Source organism: Scomber scombrus, chromosome 19 (genome assembly GCF_963691925.1).
Source record: "Scomber scombrus chromosome 19, fScoSco1.1, whole genome shotgun sequence".
Classification (NCBI taxonomy): domain Eukaryota; kingdom Metazoa; phylum Chordata; class Actinopteri; order Scombriformes; family Scombridae; genus Scomber; species Scomber scombrus.
The window spans coordinates 14,879,898-14,901,340 of NC_084988.1; the positions used below are offsets into that span (position 1 = coordinate 14,879,898).

The window sequence follows — 21,443 nt, forward strand, 5'->3', positions numbered from 1 at the left end:
AGAGGTCAAGGTGGACCATATGAATCAGTAAAACTGTGCATAGGCATCATCATATATGGTGTAAGGAATATATATGGTATATACAGTAAGGAAATAGGGTCACACTGTCACAGTATCTGCAACTGCAAACAAGCCTATAAAACATAACAGATCAAACCCATCAACTATACCAGGTACCCAACATAGTAGTCCAACATAGTCCTCCCTATAGTGGAGGGCAGCTCTCATAGGATTATTAAAAGTACTTGAGCCCCTATTTCACTGATTTGGTGGAGTGGATAGAGTGATTTGGTGGATCTTTTTGGATCTGTTATTCTAAGATGAAAAATGAGACAGTGACTCACTGAGACAGAACTCAGTGAGTTCTGAGAAAAGTATTAGATGAAGATAAAATAGAGGAAAGGCCCTTGTGACTTCTCTCATGCACCACCTTCCCCACAGTTTATAAACAAAGCAGCACAGCTATCTGAATCTTTCATGACACTCAATGCAGAGTTCATTGTATACAATTGACAGAAAGCGAGGGCCTGTGGTTTTAAACAATGTTGATTGAGTGGTTTTAATGGTATAATAAAATCTACCATTCAAAAAATGTTGCATTATTTACTTTAAATAAAATTCATTGAAATAACTCTGGCTGTTTCCTGTTTTATATAACATGAAATCATAATTATAGTGTGATTTAGTATCAACCCTAAAGAAAATGTACTCTATATAATTTGTAGTAAAGGATTAATCACCCATTCATTGCATGATAAAATATATATGGATGAAAAATAATTTGTGGTTAGAAATTTGGTATATTATACAGCAATGCTTTAGCCAGGTAAAAAATGACCCTGCTGTGAAGGGTCAGAATACGCACATTTTAGTGAGGGTTAAATATAGCAAGACAAAAACATTCTGCTAATGTGAGATGCGTTTTTCATTTAAAGACCACTGATTTACTACCATTATATATCCCATGACCTAGGTAAATGAGAATTATGCAGATTATTTTCTGTAATTAGATTTTTATAGACCATTTACTTCAGCTGTTTCGGTAAAGAAACCACAAAATGTGAGGCGATATTACAGCTAACAAGATGTAGCAAAAGTTTTTTTAATTACAGTATTGAAAAAAAGAAGTGTCCATTATACATAAAAAGACAATCACAATACACCAGTATGATGAAGAAAATACAACATAATACTGTGGATATGACTCAGATATTCAGTCAATAATCACAGCATCAAATGTTAGCACCTAAAATGATGAACATGTAAAAAGTCAGATTTCACATTGAAGATACTCAGCACTGTTTTAGCATGAAGCCTGTAAAAAGTGTGACTAGATGTACTACTGTACATCAAAAGCAAACCAACAAGACCAGGAAAGTTATTTCATGTTTCTAATAAATTTAAAGTTCATGTCACAGCTGGTCTGTTGTTGCTGTAATGGCAGGTCCATGGAAGGGTACAGTATGCCTCCAGGAAACACTTACAAACAAATAAGTATCATAAATGAACATTCCCTGTCTTAATAAAAAAAAAAAGAATAAAATGTCTGTGTACTGGAAACTATCAAAAGGGTTAAACAAGTCAAACCCATCTGAAAAAATAGAACCATCAAATTTAAAAAAAAAAAAAAAAAAAAACGTTGGGAAAAATTGAGATTCACAGCGCCTCCAGCGGCAGACATTCATTGTTGTCTCGCAGTAGGCTGATCTCTGATCGCAGCTTTTCGTTTTCCTTTAAACAAAATAAATGCAGATTTGATTAATTACCCCAATTTGATCTATTAACTGTATTCATGAAGAGAAATATCCTTTGCAGAAGTGATAGTTACCTCATGAAGTTTGGTGTTGTCCTTTTTTAGCTTCACCAGATACTCAATCTTCTGTTTGTGGTTCTTATGTCCCACAAGTTTTCCATTCTCCTCTGACAACTGAACGTTCTGCTTGCGGAGAACCTCAATCTCCTGTAAGAAAAAAAAACATATCAGCACAGTCAGCTGACCTTTCCAGTCAGTTTTGCAGAAGGTGATGAAACAAAAAGCTATAAATATAATTCTGTTATATTCTATTTAATGTCGACATCTGAAACTTTCCATGTTGTCCCTCTTGTCTTCTTCTAGTGTGAAATGTCATTAACGAATTATAACATGGAATTCATTACTGATTAATATGTACACAAACAAACTCCATGGCAGCATTTTGCTTGGGACCAAAGAGCTAGATAGACAAACTAACTGACCTGGAGCAGCTTATTATCATCTTCCTGTGTCCTCTGGCTCAGATCTCTCAACTCTAGACAGCGGTTCCTCAGTTCAGTGGTCAGCTGCTGAACGCAGGTCTGAGACTGGGCCAACATTGACTCCTGTGCTTGCAGTCTACACAAAGACAGAACTTGTCAATCCTCAAGTACAAATGATTAAGACAATAAGTACAATGTGGATGAATTCATTGAAGTACAGCACTCCATACATGCGCTTACCGTTTTTGAGTGTCACACAGCTTCTGCACTATCTTGCCCTGTTAATGAACCACATACAACAAATCATTTATAAATTATTCTATCAAGGGAAAAAAAACAACCAGCAGACATAAATACAAACCTTCTCTTCTCTCTCCTCTTGTAGCTCTTTGAGTAAGGACTGCTTAATGCCTTCAATCAGCACCTCACTGAAAAACACATGACAACATTAATAACTTCACTTACACCATCACCCATGGGTAGTCTGATACCTTGTAGGCCAGTAAATGGCAGAATGAAAGGATGAATAAACTCAACCTATTTGTTTTTCCATTCTGCATCTGTTGGTTCTGTTTGGTATAAAACTGGTCAAGCAAAGCCTGAATCTCCATTCGGACCACCTCCTTCTCAGTAAGCTGCGTCTGATGACAGAGAATACAGATACAATACAGAACTAATTAAGACCCTTACATTTACTAAAAAATATAATTCATGATAGTATTTCAACCTGAAAAAAAATTGCTATATATTCATAACTTTGGCAAAACAATCTACCTTTAGCCGTTGGATCTCCTCATTCTTGCCAGATCTCTCAGCGTTCAGCTCTGTTAAAAGAATCTCCATGCTCATCATGGACGAGCGCCGATTCTCCAGCTCCCTCTCCTGGCTCTCTAACACGTGGGTCAGGTCTCTGTTGAAGCTTCCTGGGGTGTGCGGAGTCTTGAAAAGCATGAAGAAAAATACAAAAGAAATCATCAAACCACACATTTTCCATTTTTAAAATCAGATTTTAAAAAACGAAATAAGCCACAGTCTTACCCGAGGTAATGATTTAGGTGTGGCCGTCGGCTCTTTAAAGGGTGTAAAACTTCCATTTCTGATTGTTTTCTCAACAGCTTCCTGTTGTTGTTGAATCTGGTACAAATGGAACATTTTGTAAATGAGTCATTTTATTAGATGTTGTCTTTCAGTTTTTAATTAACTGATTATTTGGAGCTTTTGCTCCTTGATGAGATGATAAATGAATTACCTTCTTCTCTAGATTCTGTATCATGACCTCTTTCTGGCTTGTTTGCTCCTGAGATGCTTGGAGGAGGCAGTTCTGCTCATCTAAGACCTTTGTGAGTCTTTCAACTTCCTCTATGGCATAAGTCACCTCCTCCTGCAACACCTCAACCTGACAGACACACACATAACTTCAGGGGTCAGAGTACTATTCACCTTCAGTCAGTCAACCAAGAAAAATGTGTGTGTTGTGGTGATTAATATCATCAATCTTACCTCTATTTTGTTAGATGCCACACTCCTGTCTAAAGTTTCTTTCAGGTCACAGATTTCTTTTTGCATCTTAGAGTATTGCTCCTTAATTTCCTCTCGTTCAAGGCAGGCAGCATCGTACTTGGCCTGGAAGAGGAATGATGTTATCATAAACATGCAGTGACTGATTCAAACTTTATACGTATTTGTAGCACAAAGTTACAAAGGACAAGTTAATGGTGAAATAGTAGGCTGAGTAAAGTACTGTGATGTCTTTGATATCTCCAGACAGGTGGGAAATGGTCTGGTCCTTCTGGATCAGCTCACTGCGGAGGTCTCTGGTTTGGTTCATCAGGTCTACAACAACATCCTGTCAAACAACACAACAGGGATTCAGAAGGGTAGCAGACTTACTGGAATTAGTTTCTCAGAAGAAATAAGAAGTCAGTATTATTCTCAGGCTTACTTTATCCTGTTCAGTCTTCTGCTGAAGGCCTTTTATGGTTTCATTGGCAGATGTTAGATTTTGCTCAAGATTGACAAATTTGGACACCTATAAATAAAGAAAAGAGAAAAAAGAAACAACCAGATTTAGACACTCAGCTGCACTTACGTTTATGCTAAATATTTCTAACTTGAAAACATGCACATTGGTTTCGGTCAGGACCAACCTGTTGTTGATTTTGTGCCATCAGGTCTGAGACTTGTTTTCTAAGATGTGTATTCTGCTCCACTGTTTCAATGAGTTCTCTGAAGGCATACACAGTCATTCATGTTATTTTAGGAATTTCATAAATACAGAAAATTGTTGCAGTTAAACAAAAACTATAAATGGGTTCAGCCTGCGAAAAACTCACTTTGATGTACTTTCTTTGTTTTCTTTTAACTGGGTGATCAGGGTGCCTGTGTGCTCTTGCTCACTTTGCAGAGACTTACTTAATTCCTACAACAAAAGGAAAAAGAAAGTGAATAAATATATAGACAGTTATGACATCCAATCTTATATTTTAAGGAAAAGGGCTGTAGTTGAGTTTATGTGTTCACTGACCATAACCTGTGCCTTCAGTTCATCAATCCCCTGCTGCCTGTCCTGCAGCTGCTGTCCTGTCTGATCAGCCTCAAACTTGGCCTCAGCTTGCAGCTGGTCGAAAGAATCCTGCAATGTCCGATGCTGCTCCAGAAGCTGCTCCCACTCCAACCTGGAAGAAAAAAAGCAGTTGAACGAAAGACACATGGGTTGTGGGCACCTAAACACATCCAATCAAGAAGAGTCACATTTTAGCAGTAAAGACTTGTGCTTACTGCACTTTGTCAAGTTGGAGCTGTGTGCTGATCAGACTATTGGAGAGCTGGCTCATCTCTCTCTGCTGCTCGCTCTGGCCGTCTCTCAGCTCATTCTTCACTGTGGCCAGCTCCTTATCGGACGACTGCAGCACCAGGCGTAGGTCTTGCACCTCACTTCTCAACACTGAAAGGAGAGTAAACACTGTGATACACTTGATGCTGGTTCAAAATGAAACAGCACCAAAGGTCCACACAGACAAGCAGGTGAAAATCGTTACAACAAATGAGAAACAGCACCTTCTGCAGCTTTTTGTTCAGACTGAAGGCTCTGTTCCAGGTTAATGATGGTTTCTTGCAGGTTGAGTTGATCTCTGTTTCTGTTTGCTCGTTCAGTAGAAAGTTGCTGCATCAGGTAAAGGGCAACATGTTACTTTAATCTCAAAATTCCCACCGATCAAATGAAAATAATTTATTACATCATTTGAAGGCAAAACTCTTAATGATCCATAGAGTGAAATTATGAACGCTACAGTATATACATGTGAGGAAATATCCCACCTCATCCTTGCGGTCAGACTCTTGTGATATCACGGCGATCTGCTCCTCAAGCTTTGCAATTTGCTGCAACAGCTTACTGTTCTTTATCTCCTCATCACCCAACTGTGTCTGGACACGACTAGCTTGCTCCTGAGGAGAAAGTATAAAAACACTGTGTGGTAAATTACTTTATATGCATTTAAGTACACGAGAGATGCTCCACACTGCTGTACCTGTACTTGGCGCAGTTCCTCAGTCAAGGCCATTTCAGTCATGTCTGAAGGCGGCTCCTCGGCCCAAATGTCATCCACATTATCGTCCATGCCATTCAAGTGGTCTGGGCTAGAGAGAGGCACAAGACGGGACCGCAAGTTGTACGCTTTGGTGGGTGTGGAGAGAATCTGATATGACAGATATTTGAAGGATGAAAAACAGTAATTATTCATCTCATGACACCACCAACAGTGGCAGTACAAAAAAAACAAGGCACGACACACCGTAAGAAAAATGACAAAAAAAAGATAACACATTTTGACAAGAATCTGCAGAAAACAAAAGCATGTCATCCCCTCACCTTTATAGTTTCAACATGAATTCTGTTTAGCTCAGAGACTTCTTGATTTTTGTAAGCGTTTGTGGCTTCCAGGATGTTTTCCAAATGCTTGTTGGACTTGTCGAGGTATCTTTTCTCAGACTCCAACTGAGATATCTGTTTACTGGAACACAAAACGCCATCATTAAATCACATAAAGCTCTGCAGACTTTATATTATCAGTCTATAAAGGCATTAAACGAGAAATGGCAGCTTTGATCGAGCTCACAAAATAAGTCCATATAACAATTAGAGGAAATATGATATTCAAGTAATAGCTCATTCCTGCAGATGGAAATCAGAATGTAATAATATTTTAAACAAATAAAAGAAGATTGTAACACTATCACATATATGTAACAGATTAAGATTTTAATTCTCCTAAAATGTAAGTCAGGTAACTAAAAGACTGTAAGCTTTATTTACTTTAGAGCCAATATTCATAATAACAGCCTGTCCGTTGTGTGTTCACAAAGGTTATCTCTATATACAGTACTTCTAGCTTTGGAAGGTGCTTGTTCCTAAAAATAATAATCCCCATGTGAATTTTGTTTTATTCATCAAATGTCATGCTTACTTGGTGACTTCTTGGTACTCCTCAAAGGCCTGAAGGGCTGTTGTGAAGTCTGACTGTTTCTGAAGCAGCTGAGCCTTCAGCTTCTCAAGTGCAATGGTGTCTGCAGACACAGGGGCTGCTGGAGCTGTAGAGCAATATGAGATTATTCACATATACTGTATGTAGATGGTATGACTTCTTTTATTGGCTAAACCTTTTCTGATCATGATGCTATTTATCTTACTCTCTGTGAGCGTCTCCATTGCTCTCTGGAAGGCCTCATCCAGCTCTGCACTAATTTGAGCTACAGCCTCTTGAGCATTCACCACTGATTCAAGGGAGCGAAGCTGATTGTTTTCCTCTCTGAGGCTGAAGTTCTCCGCTGCATATCGAGTCATTTTTGGATGATGTTCAACCTGAAGAAGCAGAAGTGTGTGTACAAGAAATGTCAATGAAAATATTCAATTATACTGGAGTTAACTACTGTTGGATGTTAGAGGAAAGACATGTTATTATAGCTGCTAAGAGCATCTAAACGTTAAGTCCTCCAGTGTATCTACACATTATACAGATATATGGAGTTATCAACAGTCAGTTATGTGGTGCCCAGAGGTCATTAGATTTTGTACCTGATCTCGTAAAATCTTAATCTCCTCCTTCAGCTGGTCAATGTAAGCCTGTGAGTCCTTGTCTGACAGTAGGCCAGGTCCTGCCTTCAGTTTTTTCTCAAGGCAAGAAATGTGTTCCTCTCGAAACCTGACAATCATGCGGCTGGAATGGATGAACTTGTCCTTCTGGTTCCAGGCCTCCTCCAGCTGAGCCACTTTCTTGAGCAGCGCCTGAGTGGAGTGTTAAATATTGCTGTGAACTTCCCTGCACCAATATTATTTCCTAACAACAACAAAGTTTCCAAAAATAAATGACATATTCCATACCCTCTTCTCCTCTTCTCGGCTCCTCCACAGACGAACAGCAGCCATAAACTTTGCCTTATATAGGACATCATGCTGACTTTCTATGGATGAACCTGATGAAAAAAGCCTTTAAATTTTTTGCAAAATACCAAAAAAGTTGCAAACCTGGACGTATCAGTTATGATTCAATTAAATAAAATAACCTGGGAGTATGTAGGTAAATGGGTTTTATTTTAAGTGTGTAACAGTTAACATATAGTGCAATCACAAAAGTATTTTAAATTGAAGGGCCTGAATAGTTTGTGAATGCAGTGTATGTTTGATCTGAGTCTTATTACCCATGGGGAGTCCTGGTCCTCCTGGTGCTACATCTCTCCCACAGTCCATTGTCTGAGAGGCGAGAGCCTGTGCAAGCTGCTCCTTCAGCTTCTTCACCTCAGCCTGTAACTGCCTCACATTTCCCTGGGTGTCTTCATTGATAATGGCCTGTAAAAACAAAATAATTGCACAGGGGTGAGATAATAAAGTGTTTTAATGTTAAAGTTATTAGAACTAATCAGAAGTCTACTATGTTTCAATACAACATAGAACTATGTGTGAGGACTGATACCTTATTCTTGATCAGCTTTGCTCTCTGGGCAAACTGCAAGGTAGACAACGTTTCTCCAAAACATTTTGATCCAGGGTGTACATTAGCTATGATGTAAGTCTTTGCATTTCCTCCAAGAGAGTCCTGAAATAATGAGACAATTGTTACAGAGCCTATATTTATAAGCAAACAAACCTGAAATATTCTAAACATAAGCACTAGGAAATGCAAAAAAAAAACTTCATCACACAAGTTATAAAGTGCATTCACATCTTTAAATTTATATATAAATATGAGTATATACTATTAAGTGTTTCATTCCTAAAATGTAGAATATTAAAGAATGTAATACAAGAAAATACAAGAATTATGCAGAAAATGAACACCTGCTTGTTTTAAATTGAACCAAATCACATCATCATTTAGGTTGTATGTGTATTCCACAATGTTATTCTATCAAAACAAAGTGATTTCAACAAAAAGTAGCATGAAAACATGTCCTTTACATTAGGAATATGTAAAAATGTTTCACATTAAAAAAACAATCCCTCTATACTTCTGTACCTGAACCTATACAATGCTGCAACAACATTAAACAATCTCCACTGAAACAGCACCAAAAAGGCATTTTGCATCTACAGTCACTCACCCTTAGCAAGAAGGTGAGTTTCGAATCCCTGTAGCAGATGTGACGGTTCTTCCCATTGGACACATCCACCAGTGCCATGATCACCTGACCAAGGCACATGAGGGAGCGATTGATGCTGCTGGCCTCCTGAAAGAGAAGCAACACAGACAAGCAAATGTAAGCAAAAACTAAATCCCAGATGTAGTAACTGAGTATGAGCATACATTCAGGCATGTATCGTCACCTTGAGTCTGGAGCCCTCCGTGTGTGTGTCTTTCTGTCTCTCAGACCCTGCCAGATCCACCAGGTTCAGCTGAGACATTCGGATGTTCACCACTTCGTTGATGGTCTCCTTGGACTCCAAAGTCATGGTGAACACAGCATGAGATCTCGAAGACTCGCGGTTCATGGAGGTAGAGGCTACTCGACGATTACGCCAGCCCATGGATAAGACCTAAGTGATATCAAACATAATGACAAATACTGTATACTAAATTGTTTGTTGAATGTTATCTAAACCCTGTGTAAAAACTGGATGTAGATCAATAAACATCACACTTTGTATTGTACAAAATATTTTAGACAATATGACGATGAAGTTAGCTTCAAAGTATGTAGGAATCAAGCATTTCATCACAACAAGCAGGAAATTCCTACCTGGTAAGCTTCAGCAGCTGAGTTGACAAACTTCTCCACAGCTCCCTCAACAAACACACCCTTCTTTATGTTCTCTCTGACAAAAAGACTAGCTGAGGCTGTGTCCAGGAGGTCATAAATTTGTTCATTGTATATCTCAATAAATGAACATTTGCAAAGGAAACTCTTGGACTGTGAAGACTGGGCGAAAAGAAAAAACACAAAGCATAAACTTCATTATTTAACGAACATTGAGTTTTGGTTTAAAACACTTTCTTGGTGATGAAATGTTACAGCTCACCCTTTCCGTTTCTCTGTTGATGAGAAAAAACAGATACTCAAAACTTCGAGGAATAACACCTCGCAGTTCATCTGTGAAGTTATCCAACTCAGATGGCCCTAGCAAGAGAGAAAAAAAGGGCCATTTCAATTATTCCATCATTTAACGGAATGTATTGTACACAGTGTAAATGATGTACTAAATTCTCACCAAGCATGGTGAATGTTTTCCCTGAGCCTGTTTGTCCACTGCAGAAACAAGAGAAAAAGTTAAGGAACTGAATGTGTGCTGCATGTGAAGCAAATGCGGCGTGGTAATGCAATAAAACATTTTTTATTTCATACTGTGTATAAATAACGTTAAGATCACTTACTAGGCAAAAATAGTACCATTGTATCCATTCATGCAAGACTCAACAATGTTCTTGGCCACACTGGAGAATACAGAGTCCTGTTGGAAAATGACAGATAAATATCACATACCAATCAGTCATACCGGCTACATCCCACACTGATAAACCCAGTTTGCCCTCTCAGGCAAATTTTACAACAATTATGCCAGTGGTACAAGATATGGATAATACAATGACTGTTTTCGCCCAACCTGAGAGGTGCCCATGTCAGCGACATGATCATAGGTGAAGGTTCGTGGCTCTGGTTTTGAGAGCAGACGGATGGTGTTTGGTGAGGTGACTGTGAGACACAGACTCTGATCTCCATCTGTGGACAGCCCAGTACCATGGGTCATAGGTCGCACTCGCACAAAGACTTTGATAGAATCGCCGTCTCCGCTGTCGGACCAGAAAAAAACATGAACACTTGCAAAACATGATGATTAGGCTGGTGGTGGTTAGAATTCAACATTACCACTTATTTGTTCCGCTCATTGTAATGCACAGCACCAGAAGAGAAAAAAACAACTCACAAACAAAACACAACTCAATTTCCTTGTGCAAGGGAGCAGGGACAAGGACATCTTATTTTGCCTTCCCCTTACTCAAAACATTAATAAACAACAAAAATAGATGGCCTATCAATTACAATTACTTAACAATCATTCCTTACAGTAACATTACAAAAAAAACCCAAAGGCATACACAATAATTCACCATCAACAAAGGAGAGCCATTACCTGTCAACTTCATATAGTCAAATTTTTCTTCCTTTATACATTTCACTGAACTGAAAATATTTGTACCCTTTGAATCATTCAATAGTTAATTCCACACAGATCTGCTTTTAAGTAGCCTGTGCATACTGAATCTTAAAGTTACATTTCCTTCTTTGGTCTGCATCCTCTAAACTAGGATACGTTTTCTGGTAATATTTTGCTTCTTAGCCATAACTAATAATGACTGTAACTCAACCAAATCTTTACGTTTCATTAGTCCTGACTTCATAAAAAGTCAGCTCTCTTGAATCCACTTTCTGGTTAAATCTTAATGCTCTTATTTGTAATATAAACACTGTCTTTATATTGCTCATGTACGTGTTGCCCCACACCACCACACAGTGACTGAAATATGGCAATACGGAATTCGCATTGCCTGATAATCTAGTGCATACTTCACTTTGTTCAAAACAGAAATATTCCTGAAAATCTTTGTTTTTATAATTGCCATATGATTTCCATTTCAGCTTGTCATCCATTATTACACCCAAAAAACAAAAAACAAACTCTGAATCGTTTTAGAAAGAAAAAAGTAACCAGATGCGGATAACGTACGGTACTATTAGCCTTGAACCACGACTAAAATACTTAGCATAAGGTGTGTGTGTGTGTGTGTAGATAAAGATACGTTTACCTGGCAGCGAGCTGGCTTGAATCGCAAGATCCTGTCAAAAAAATTGCAAGATTGTTAGCGATTGTTCAGTTGGTAGTTTGACTATCTCACTGGTTTATAACAACCCTAACTGAAGTCAGCAGAAGTGACGTTGGTGTTAAAGTGAGATGGCTAGTGTTAAATCTCGTTAGCTGACTCCAACAAGCTTGCTAAGATAACTTATAAAGCCGTAACGCTGCATTTTGTCGTCTACAAGTTTTGGCGATCGTACATTTGGTATGTTAACGTTACCTTTTCCACCGGAATTCATTGTTGACAGAGAAATAATCGCTTTTATGTGATCAATTTAACTTTCTTCACAGCATGTCGATCACGAAGAGGAACGACTCTGTGTTTACATCCTTCGAAATTGGCGGGCAGGTCATCCTACTACTTCTTCTTCTTCTTCTGTGGTTAAAGGTGCCTTCCACCCGCGGCCGCCACCTACTGGAGCAGGGTGGCGTGGCTTTATATTCTGTTCATATCAGGGGTTTCAAACTCACTTTAGATCAGGGGCCACATACCCAATACTATGTTCCTGCATTAAACTGCCCTACTCCACATACAGCCCAATTTGATCTCAGGAGGAGTAAAACCATTGCATAATTACATATAAATAATATATAATGTATATACTATATATAACTTAATAAACCATTGATTTACAAAACAGATGAACAGCATAGACATTTATTACAAATAGTATTAAGTAGCAAGTAGAAAAAAAGCAATGACAAGAAAATGGCTGAGCTGTGAGTGTCCGACAATCTTAAACTGGCTAGACATAGTAAAATAACATGGAAGACTAACATTACCCCTGAGACATGATATGGAGAAGGATAATAGATATTGGAAGAAATAGAGATGTTACTTGGATTTGAGATGACTGTATTACAGTATGTTTGCTCTAGTTGAGGTTCCGTGCTGGGACTTTTAAAGTGGACTTTATGAATGTACGGAGGAACACTCGCTCTGAGTCATATTCATATTTTTTATTTTGAATGATATCCAGCATTTCACATTGTAGTAGATCACCCTGTCTGTTGTGTTTGTTTTGTGTATATATTTGCGTTTGTATAAGTATCGCCAAAAACCATAAAAACAAAGTTTTTGAAAAACAAACAAACAAATTATGGCTTATTCTTTCACAGATTATTTTCCACAGAAGCTGCTGATTGACATTGAATATATGAATGTTTAAAATATGACCACAATATGTTTTCATTGTTTTTTTCGGAAAATTGTACTCTGGCCAGGGTGTAAAAACCTCTGAAGCAGCATTTTACATGAAGGAGGCCCCTCATATCCATATTAACTTGCTCCGGAAACCTTGCATCTTATTTTGCAAAGTTATTCAGTGGGCTAGACCCTTTGGCAGTTCTGGCCTGCAGGCCTTACAGTATGTTTGACACCCCTGGATCCTGGTTTATATCTAATTATGTTGTGTTTGCCCTTTATTTCTATTTCTGACATCCCACTACTGTCCTCTAAACCTTACTAACCTACTGTTCTACTGTACATTTGAATTTTGAGTGTAATATTGCAACATGTCCATATGTCATGAAGAAGCTTGAGCCAATTTAAGAGCAATAAAGCCAAATGTCAAAAAAAGGCTGTCAAAAGGTAGGGGTTGATTTATATGCATTATAACAACACTGATTTGTAAAGATAAACTGTTATATAACAATATATAAATAAATAAATATTAACTTATGTTAGGTTCAAGACTAGTCACAAGTAATTGTAATTTTTATTTATTTTTTTTAATCCAAGTTCGATTCACAAGGGGTGTCCGAAACTAATTGGGATTAATTTAATGACAACATTGCTGGTCAGAATTATTACAGTTATTTCAGGTTTCAACAGCTGTCCATAAAGTTCGTTTGATGTTCTGTGCATACAAAACTAGCTACCACAAATAAATTATTATCATAATCAGTGAGAGAAAAAGGATAAAAACAAAAATCCGATGCTGTAATAAACTTCCTGTTTTTTGTGTCTTTGACGCCACAACTTAATTTAAATTAAATATGTTTTGGTTTGTTAACAGATGATCAGTGACCATTCTCTTGTGCAAAAGATTAAAAGGACAGTGAGATAAGTCTCCCCACCACACATATCCCTTTGTTTTAGTGCTTTGACTTACAGCATTCAGTGTCCCCACTTTAAACTTAGTCCGTGTATGTAACATGAAAATCAGTATCTTGTCCTGGAATTTATAGCTGTGTGAATGTGAATGTGGAAAGTAAGGTTTTAGTGGGGGTTTAGTTTTAGCTGCTGCCGTTGTCCATATACCATCTTGTCATCTGTACTATCTTTGACGCTCTTACTCAGGGCGCATTCGTAAATTGGATCATATCCGCTCTTTAACACAATTGGCTACTTAACCAGGAAGCGCATGTTCTTTGAATGTTTCTGGCGATGTGATTGGTCTGTTTCAAGACTTTTAAACTCCTAACGGTTATCACCAACAGAAAGGCGAGGGTGATTCAAAATCACATCAACAACTAACCTGCAGTCGTATGCTTTTACTGAAGACTTAACACGTCTGCTTGTTCCATCTGTTATATTGAGGTAGGTGGTGAATACAGGGTTGTTGTTTTTTTAAAATTTATATTAAACTAGTTTTAGTTCACTTTCGCCACCTGATCGTAAAATGTGCTCCTGAGTTTTGTTTTGTCCGCTAACGTTTCGTTAGTTTCCAGCTAACCTTAAGCTTGCTACGCTAAACTAAGTGTTTGATCTCCGTTTACTGCTATTTAAAACTTTTTAGTCTAAATTACGTGTCCAAATTGGTTGTTGCATCTGTTACAAATAAGTGAGTGGACTCACTGTTAACGTTAACGCAGTAACATTACCAGCGAAGTCAGACCTGAACTGGTATTATTGGACAATGATTTAAAAGTTTGTCATAACCGAGCCTATTGTATTGATCACTTTCAAGTTGATCTAAAGCCTCCACAATCTTTAGTAAGCTTTGGCCAAATTAACATTTAGTCAGTTGGACTTAACTTCCTCTGTCCAAGTGTTTCAGTGACAATGATGTGATTGTCTTATCCAGAGTTGATAGATCATGTGGCCTCAATCCTCAACCACTATATTTAGTTTTGATATTTGATATTAGCCAGAGTAAGTACTTTTAGACACACATCATTACTGGGTCTGGCTGAAGCTTTTCTTAGTTTTTAAACATGGACTAACCATGGTTCACTTTTTTTAAGAGGGGTCACTTCTTTAAGCTTTTAGCCCCTTGACCCTGCACAAGAGCCTTCCTTATAGAAATAACAGTGAAAATAATTGGCAATGAAGATGACATTCTTTTGACCTGACAAAAATCGCAGTGGGATCAAATTGTGGTCCTGATTACAATTTTATGACTTGGAGTTAGTGTGCAGGTGTAAGTTGTGGGTTTTTTTTTTTTTTTTTTTTTTAAATTGCTGCTACTTTCTAATAGGCTTTCACCTGCTATAGATGATGTGCATATAATTACTGTCCTTCAAAAAGCACAAGTACATGACTTGGGCACACGCATCCTTACTCTAGTGTTTTTTGTATCATGTTTCTCTGTGTGCACATCAGTAAAGCCCACAACCAATAAGTGTCTTATCAGCTGGGTGCAGCTTTTAAGATAACGCCTCCCTCTGAGGGCAACTGGGTCTTGCCAGCTCCATAAGCACATATATGTTTCTGTGTTTGCGCAGGATGAGCTCTGTCGACGTGAATGATGAGAATCGTGGGGTCTGCCCTGGAGGAAAGCACAACTCAATTAATGACATTTTTGCCCTGGATCAGCCAACCGGGAGGCCTTCCATCCTGCGTCAGACAGAGAACCTGCCCAGCAAGACTGTGCAAAAAGGGGCGAAGGTACAGGTACATCAGTTTATTTTGATTGTTTATTAGATATTGTGTTGCCCTTCACATCTAGATTGTTCAAGGAAATACTGAACATACACCAAGTGGTCAACATTCTAATCTTTTTCTAAAGCAATTTGATACTTTGACAATACAAAATTTGACCTCTGCTAATTTACAGCATAGTTCTGCCTAACATAAGTCCTCATTATAATCAACCAAAATAACTGAAAAACCTTGTGTGTGTGGACAGAGATACAGAAAGGATATTTTCTGACATGTTGTAGCACAAATTTGCAATGCATAGTCAGGGATTTTGTATTCAGTTATCATTTATTTCACATACTGACCAAATTATTTGTTTGTGTAGGTTTGTTTTCAGACTCCAAGAAGAGACCCCCTGACTAAAAGAATCCTGTCACCCTCAAAGTCTGTCAAGATGACAAGTGTGGACGAATGTACGAAAGCAATGGATTGCTTAAATTTGGATGTAACAAAGTAAGTAATCTTACTCATATTGCAACATTCCTGTGACCAATTCACATTTCAATTTAGGTGACCAACTCTGTGATGTTTTTTTTTGTAGCACTTTGCCACAAGGTACCCCTGAGAAATCTGAAGGACCCAAACAAGGTAATTCATCCAACATAATAGTTGTTCCCCTTGAGTTTTCTTCTTACTGCAGATAAAAATTATCAATTGTTTTTCACTTTTTCTATAGATTTCTCATCCTATCCTGATGACGACATGCCAATACAAAGCAAAGGAGGCTATCAGTTGGATTTTGACAACCTGGACGCTATTAATCCATTTAATTGCTCTAATAAGATGGTTCTCTCTCCAGCAAGGCCTGCTGTTGAAAACCCTGCCACAGATCAAAATGAGTCTCAAAATGGAAAACAAGAGAATATCTTGGAAGAGCCCACCAAAATAGAATCGGCACTAGATGAGACACTTCCCTTTACCCCATCCGTGGAAAACTCACTGGCTGACATCTCCGCCGACATCAGCTCCACAGATAGCAGTGTGGTCACAATGATGAAGGTCCCAGCAGTCGAGGAAGACGATTCATGCACTGCTACGCCTGATGAAAAACAACCAGCTATAATATCCTCAAGTGTTGATCAAGGCCAAGCTTCAGGCAGCTTTGTGGAAGATGCTCCACTGCCATCTAAAGGTTCCTATAACTTTGATTTTGACAACATTGATGCAATGAATCCTTTTCAAACCGGTGGTTCCAAAATCCAGAATTCTCCTGTCCCCGGGAGAAAGGTGGCAGAGAATAACCCACCTGCTGAGGAGACACAGATTAAAGAAAATAAATCTGCAGATATTGTTGACGTACCTGAGGTGGCCCAAGAGGCACCTGTTCGTCCTGAGGTGAAACCCATAGAGGCAGCAGCCCCAGTTTCCTCTAATGCTAGCCCTCCAGCAGCTGAATCCATGCCCCAGCCAGCTGCTGCCCCGAACAAGGAAGGCCCAGTCAAACTTGAGTTCAATTTTGATGATGGGAATGAGGTTAAACGGAAACCGCCAGTGAAGAAATTTGGCAAAAGACCACCTCCAAAATCCAAAGAGGGAAATGTGGTGTCTGACAGCAAACCACACAAAGAATCGCCAGAGAAGCCTGTTGCTAATGATACTACTGACGCCGTGGCTCCCAAAAGCTCTTACTCATTTGACTTTGAGAAATTTGACAACCCAAACATCAATCCCTTCGGCACCAACTCAGTCATAAGCAACTCTCCGAAATGCAGCATGAAATCCGGCCCTGTGCCCACGGAAACTGCCACTCTAAAACACACGGATACGCCTTTTGAGAAAGAAACTGCATCATGGTATGTCAACAGTTTTTACTGAGCGTACCAAGGTTTTATTTGCACTTCACTTGCCAAACCCAATGATGCATCTCACCTCAAATTTGTATGATTTTTCCTTCTCTTTAGTGCTGATGAGAGCGTGCCAACTGCTGAACCCGACACTGGAGCTGTGAGAGAGGTTAGATTCAAATCTTAATGCATTTTTCCAATCCACTTTCATTTGTGGGTTTTGTTTTTTCCAGCATAAAATATTTCATGTCATTATGAAACGACAGAATGCTGAACACAAGGCTTCCTTTGACCACGACAAGGGATTTCAACCTGAAACTGTACAACCCGAGCAGAATCTTCCTGAACTCTCTGAATTGTTTCAATCTGAGCAGAAGTCACAGATTGGCCTGTCCGAGTTGAATGAGGAGTTTGTTCCTGGAACTACGTGTAAGTAAACGTTAGCATTAGCTGTAGACTGTGTAGCTCAACAAGGAAATCTGAATCAGGAGTTTTTAGAAACACCAGGTTCACCCAACTTATGTGTGATTTCATAAAAATTAAATTATTTCTTTTATTGAAGGAGTGCTTTGTTCTGTATAGTCAAATTGTATACTTTGTGGAGCATGATTAAAAGGAAAGATCATTTTGATGTATGATCTTTATCTCTAGTCATGGCCAATGACTTTGATGGACAAATCGACTACCTTGAACAGTTTGGGTCCTGCAGTGTGAGTACTTTTTTCATGTAACTTAAATCATTCTTTGATTGTTAATTCATCACCCAAAAGTTTTGACATTTACTTTTTTTTGCCAGTTTAAGGAGTCTGCACTGAGGAAACAATCCTTGTACCTTAAATTTGACCCCCTCCTGAGAGAGAGCCCGAAAAAATCAGCAGGCCCAGGTGTTCAGGACCTCGTCCCTCGCCCTGCTGCCTTTCTTTCACAGTATGACGTTCTTCTGTTTCAGTTACAGCTGAATTTCTTTTCTGTACAAAAACAAGTGAGATTTGTCTGAATCTAACCACTTGTTTTCTCTCTCTCCAATTCAGACTTGAAGCTCCACAGATGGCAAAAAAAGAGACAAAAAATTGGCCTCAAAATGATTTCAAACTGCTTGATGTTGCTACAGAACCAGTAAGTCACTTTGAGCTGCCACCAAAGACTGAATCTGAAACTCTGTGTTTGTTATGTTGGAAAAGCTTCAATGTTTTCTTGTTAAATCTACTAATGTGACGTATTTACACTGTTAACTTTCATCTAGACTCCTCAAATACTTGAGAGCCTCGTCCCACCTTTTCCCCAGCCAGCAAACACAGAGGACGCCATCATTGAAATGCTGAAGTACAGTCAGAAAGACATGGACGCAGCCATCGCTAAGGTCCAGGCAGAAGTATGTGACGTTCAATTTTTGTCATTTGACAGTTAACACCCGTAGTTTCAGACTCTTTTGTTGTTTTGTTTTTTCCATTTGAAGTGGCTTTGTTTTGGTTTGTCTAAAATAACCACATTAGAGCTTGTTGATAGGGTGATCAACTCGACAGCAATTAGGGGTAAGAAGGGTTATTATATTTTAAATTTTCATTAGCTTAACAAGTAATTACGTAGTTTTAGTTCAGTTTTTATTTTGAGGAATTGACTAGTTTTAATTTAGTTTTAGTTTAAAAACAGACAAACCCTTTACTTAAAGCGTGGCGCTTTTCTAGATGACGCTCAATAAATGCATTAAGTTCAAATGTTGTATTTTCTCAAACAGGCAAAGGGGAAAGAGGAGCAGTGGTGTGCAAAGTATAACAAGTTACTTGGCGATGGTCTAGAGATGAAGTGAGTCATGATTTTAATGTAGTTTTTATCAGGTTTGTTTTCTTTATGTCAGTATTTTAAGAGAGCTGACGTATTTTTTTGTTTTATCACACAGGAAAATAAATGCAGGATTTGAGCTTGTGATTGCTAAAATGACAGGTAAGTTAATTTAATTTGAACACTTTACACACACTTTAGAGTTGATGAACTAATGATGTATTAAAGGGACTTAGGGGTGGTGCCTGAACAGAGCACTCACAAAACTCGGATATAACTGTCAAACTTGGCAGTGCTGATCCAGTATGGATCAAGATTGTGGTATTGAATTGCTTATTTCTGTACTGTGAAGCTCTAATTTGAGAACGTCTGTGACGCAGCCACCATCTTGGAAATGGCTCAACTTGAGTCATGGCTCATAATGTTAGTGGAATGGAGCAGTGAACTTTTTGCAGTGTGCGTGAAGCTGATGACCATATAAAGAAATCTGTCATGAGCTGACGTTGGCTCATTTACAAAGTAGAAAAAAAATATTGGAAACTGATCGTTCAGAGCAGTTTGAAGCTAAGTTTTTGCTCCAAGAGATACATTTTACATACGTTTACCTTATTTGAAACTTTGTCCATATTTAAAATAAACATCCAACATTCCAACATTGTATAAATGACAGAGAACAAGGAAATGCATAATACGCCCCCTTCTAAAAAATGGCTTCCTAATTTTCTGTCATTGTTCAGATGATCACGAGAATGAGAGCGCGATGTCTAAGATGAAGCTCGAGGAGGCTCTGCTGGAGAAGGAGCAAGTGTCCAGTGATCTGAACGCCATGGAGAGATCGTTCTCTGACCTGTTCAAAAGACTGGAGAAGTACAAGGAGGTGGTTGAGGGTTACAAAAAGGTAAGAAGTGATGGAAACAAACACTGTCCTAAACTATGAATACTTACCCTTTTTATATGATTTCAAGAAAGCCACCAATGTTTGTGTGATTAATTGTGTGTTGTGTATTTTCCCCAGAATGAACAGACCCTGAAAGGTTGTGCTCAGGACTACCTGGCAAGGATCAAAAAGGAGGAGCAGCGCTACCAGACTCTCAAAGCCCATGCTGAGGAGAAAATTGGCCAGTAAGACACAGCATACTACTGTTAGTTGTGTAAAACCTTGAACGATGTGCAGTGACTGACTGACTATGATTTATTGTTCAACCTCAGTGCAAATGAGGAAATTGCTACGGTGCGGTCAGGGTACAAGGCCGAGGTATCAGCACTTCAAGCCCAGCTGCGCCGGGAACAGCTGAAGGTGCAGTCACTGGAAAAGAGCCTGGACCAGAAGGTCAGTGGAAATATGAATTAGATGAATGGTGAATTACTTGCAGAGGTCTTTTAAAAATAAGATATCATCTTCACTTCACTTTTTCTTTTTGCAGGAGAAAGAGGCTGAAGAACTCACCAAACTCTGTGATGAACTCATCACCAAAGTCCAGAAGGGTTGAGTTTAGTTGTAAATACTATGTTTAATACTACGTCTTGGCTTTCTTTTTATAATTGTTGTCCACATTTTTTTTGTGTGTAGTATGTTATGTTTGTCTTTGTAAATGTACTTATAATACTGTAAAAAAATTAATAAAGATAATTTACAAGTTTAGTGAATTTTTGCTATTATTGCTGTTTTGTTGTGTTTATGTGTAACCACTGGAGGGCAGTGTTGACATTCTAAGTGTTTACAGTCATATCTGCATTTTAGATTTAAAGAATTAATCATGAATATGGAACCAGGATTTCTGTGTTGAGCACACATTTTTTTTAATTCTGTGTAAAATATCTACTTCAAACACGAGCTATTCGAAGTTATCACTCCTCACCTGTCTGGAGCCAGAGCTCATCCCCATCCTGCAATACTTACAACAAAACAAGAGCTTGCCTCATACAATGTGCCCCTTCTTTCCTGAGCAATTACAGGGTCTTGTCACATCACTCCCAGAGCAGGACAATGCACTTCCTAAATGGTGAAAGGAAATCCTACCTAGATTGGAGTTGAATGAGGTGGTAGTGCGGACCAGGGGGAGGAGGGTCGATTCACTTAAATGGAGAAAAAGATGCTGGTCGTTCGGTGTAGTCTTGCAGGGGCCATCACTCATCTAAAAAGGACTGACTGCTCTTGTGTCTGTACGGTATCTATTCAGTCATTCATCCCACTAACTTCTGTCCCTCTGCTGGCTGCCCTCTGTGTCACCCTCAGCAGACGCTTCAACTCGCTCAAAAGGAAGAAAGCTGACCTGTCTGCACTCAGAGCCTCCCAACAGCTCATGTTTTGGACAGCTAACTGTCTCAAAGGGCAACGTATTCACACAGACTTTTACGCCTTCATTAGTGTCCACGGTGTATTCAAATGTGCAAAAGAGTTAATACATAATTCTGCAACTATTTGTTTGAGTTC

The 21,443-nt window shown here is 38.7% G+C and overlaps 2 protein-coding genes across 2 annotated transcripts; one reads left to right on the forward strand and one right to left on the reverse strand.

Moving 5' to 3' along the window:
* Positions 1-1,404: 1,404 nt before the first annotated feature.
* kif15 (kinesin family member 15) lies at positions 1,405-11,916 on the reverse strand. The gene is made up of 35 exons (XM_062440321.1): positions 11,802-11,916; positions 11,532-11,562; positions 10,331-10,517; positions 10,101-10,177; positions 9,938-9,975; positions 9,749-9,846; positions 9,469-9,648; positions 9,056-9,265; positions 8,833-8,958; positions 8,205-8,327; positions 7,933-8,080; positions 7,616-7,707; positions 7,310-7,519; positions 6,925-7,096; positions 6,702-6,825; positions 6,107-6,248; positions 5,766-5,933; positions 5,554-5,682; positions 5,293-5,398; positions 5,014-5,179; positions 4,760-4,910; positions 4,569-4,654; positions 4,383-4,461; positions 4,178-4,264; positions 3,977-4,081; positions 3,736-3,858; positions 3,485-3,631; positions 3,274-3,369; positions 3,010-3,174; positions 2,773-2,876; positions 2,597-2,663; positions 2,476-2,513; positions 2,236-2,371; positions 1,829-1,960; positions 1,405-1,731 (listed from the first exon to the last, which is right to left on the reverse strand). The coding sequence occupies exons 1-35, from the start codon at positions 11,818-11,820 to the stop codon at positions 1,657-1,659; spliced, it is 4,137 nt and encodes a 1,378-aa protein (XP_062296305.1). The 5' UTR covers positions 11,821-11,916; the 3' UTR covers positions 1,405-1,656.
* Positions 11,917-14,045: 2,129 nt separating this feature from the next.
* tacc3 (transforming, acidic coiled-coil containing protein 3) lies at positions 14,046-20,574 on the forward strand. The gene is made up of 17 exons (XM_062440221.1): positions 14,046-14,123; positions 15,251-15,413; positions 15,772-15,899; positions 15,988-16,034; positions 16,123-17,239; positions 17,348-17,399; positions 17,497-17,659; positions 17,882-17,940; positions 18,027-18,157; positions 18,262-18,346; positions 18,474-18,602; positions 18,966-19,033; positions 19,128-19,171; positions 19,747-19,907; positions 20,025-20,131; positions 20,219-20,339; positions 20,434-20,574. Exons 2-17 carry the CDS (start codon positions 15,252-15,254, stop codon positions 20,497-20,499), a joined length of 2,640 nt encoding a protein of 879 aa, XP_062296205.1. The 5' UTR covers positions 14,046-14,123; position 15,251; the 3' UTR covers positions 20,500-20,574.
* Positions 20,575-21,443: the final 869 nt, after the last annotated feature.

Excerpts from the sequence above, each read along its gene's own strand:
- kif15 (XM_062440321.1), bottom strand. Across the intron at positions 5,934-6,106 it reads TTCATGTTGAAACTATAAAG|ATTCTCTCCACACCCACCAA; the intron begins GTGAGGGGATGA and ends CTGTCATATCAG. Across the intron at positions 4,462-4,568 it reads AACAAAGAAAGTACATCAAA|AGAACTCATTGAAACAGTGG; the intron begins GTGAGTTTTTCG and ends GTATGCCTTCAG.
- tacc3 (XM_062440221.1), top strand. The coding sequence starts at position 15,252 with ATGAGCTCTGTCGACGTGAATGATGAGAATCGTGGGGTCTGCCCTGGA. Across the intron at positions 17,660-17,881 it reads GTTTGTTCCTGGAACTACGT|TCATGGCCAATGACTTTGAT; the intron begins GTAAGTAAACGT and ends CTTTATCTCTAG. Across the intron at positions 19,908-20,024 it reads TGGTTGAGGGTTACAAAAAG|AATGAACAGACCCTGAAAGG; the intron begins GTAAGAAGTGAT and ends TATTTTCCCCAG.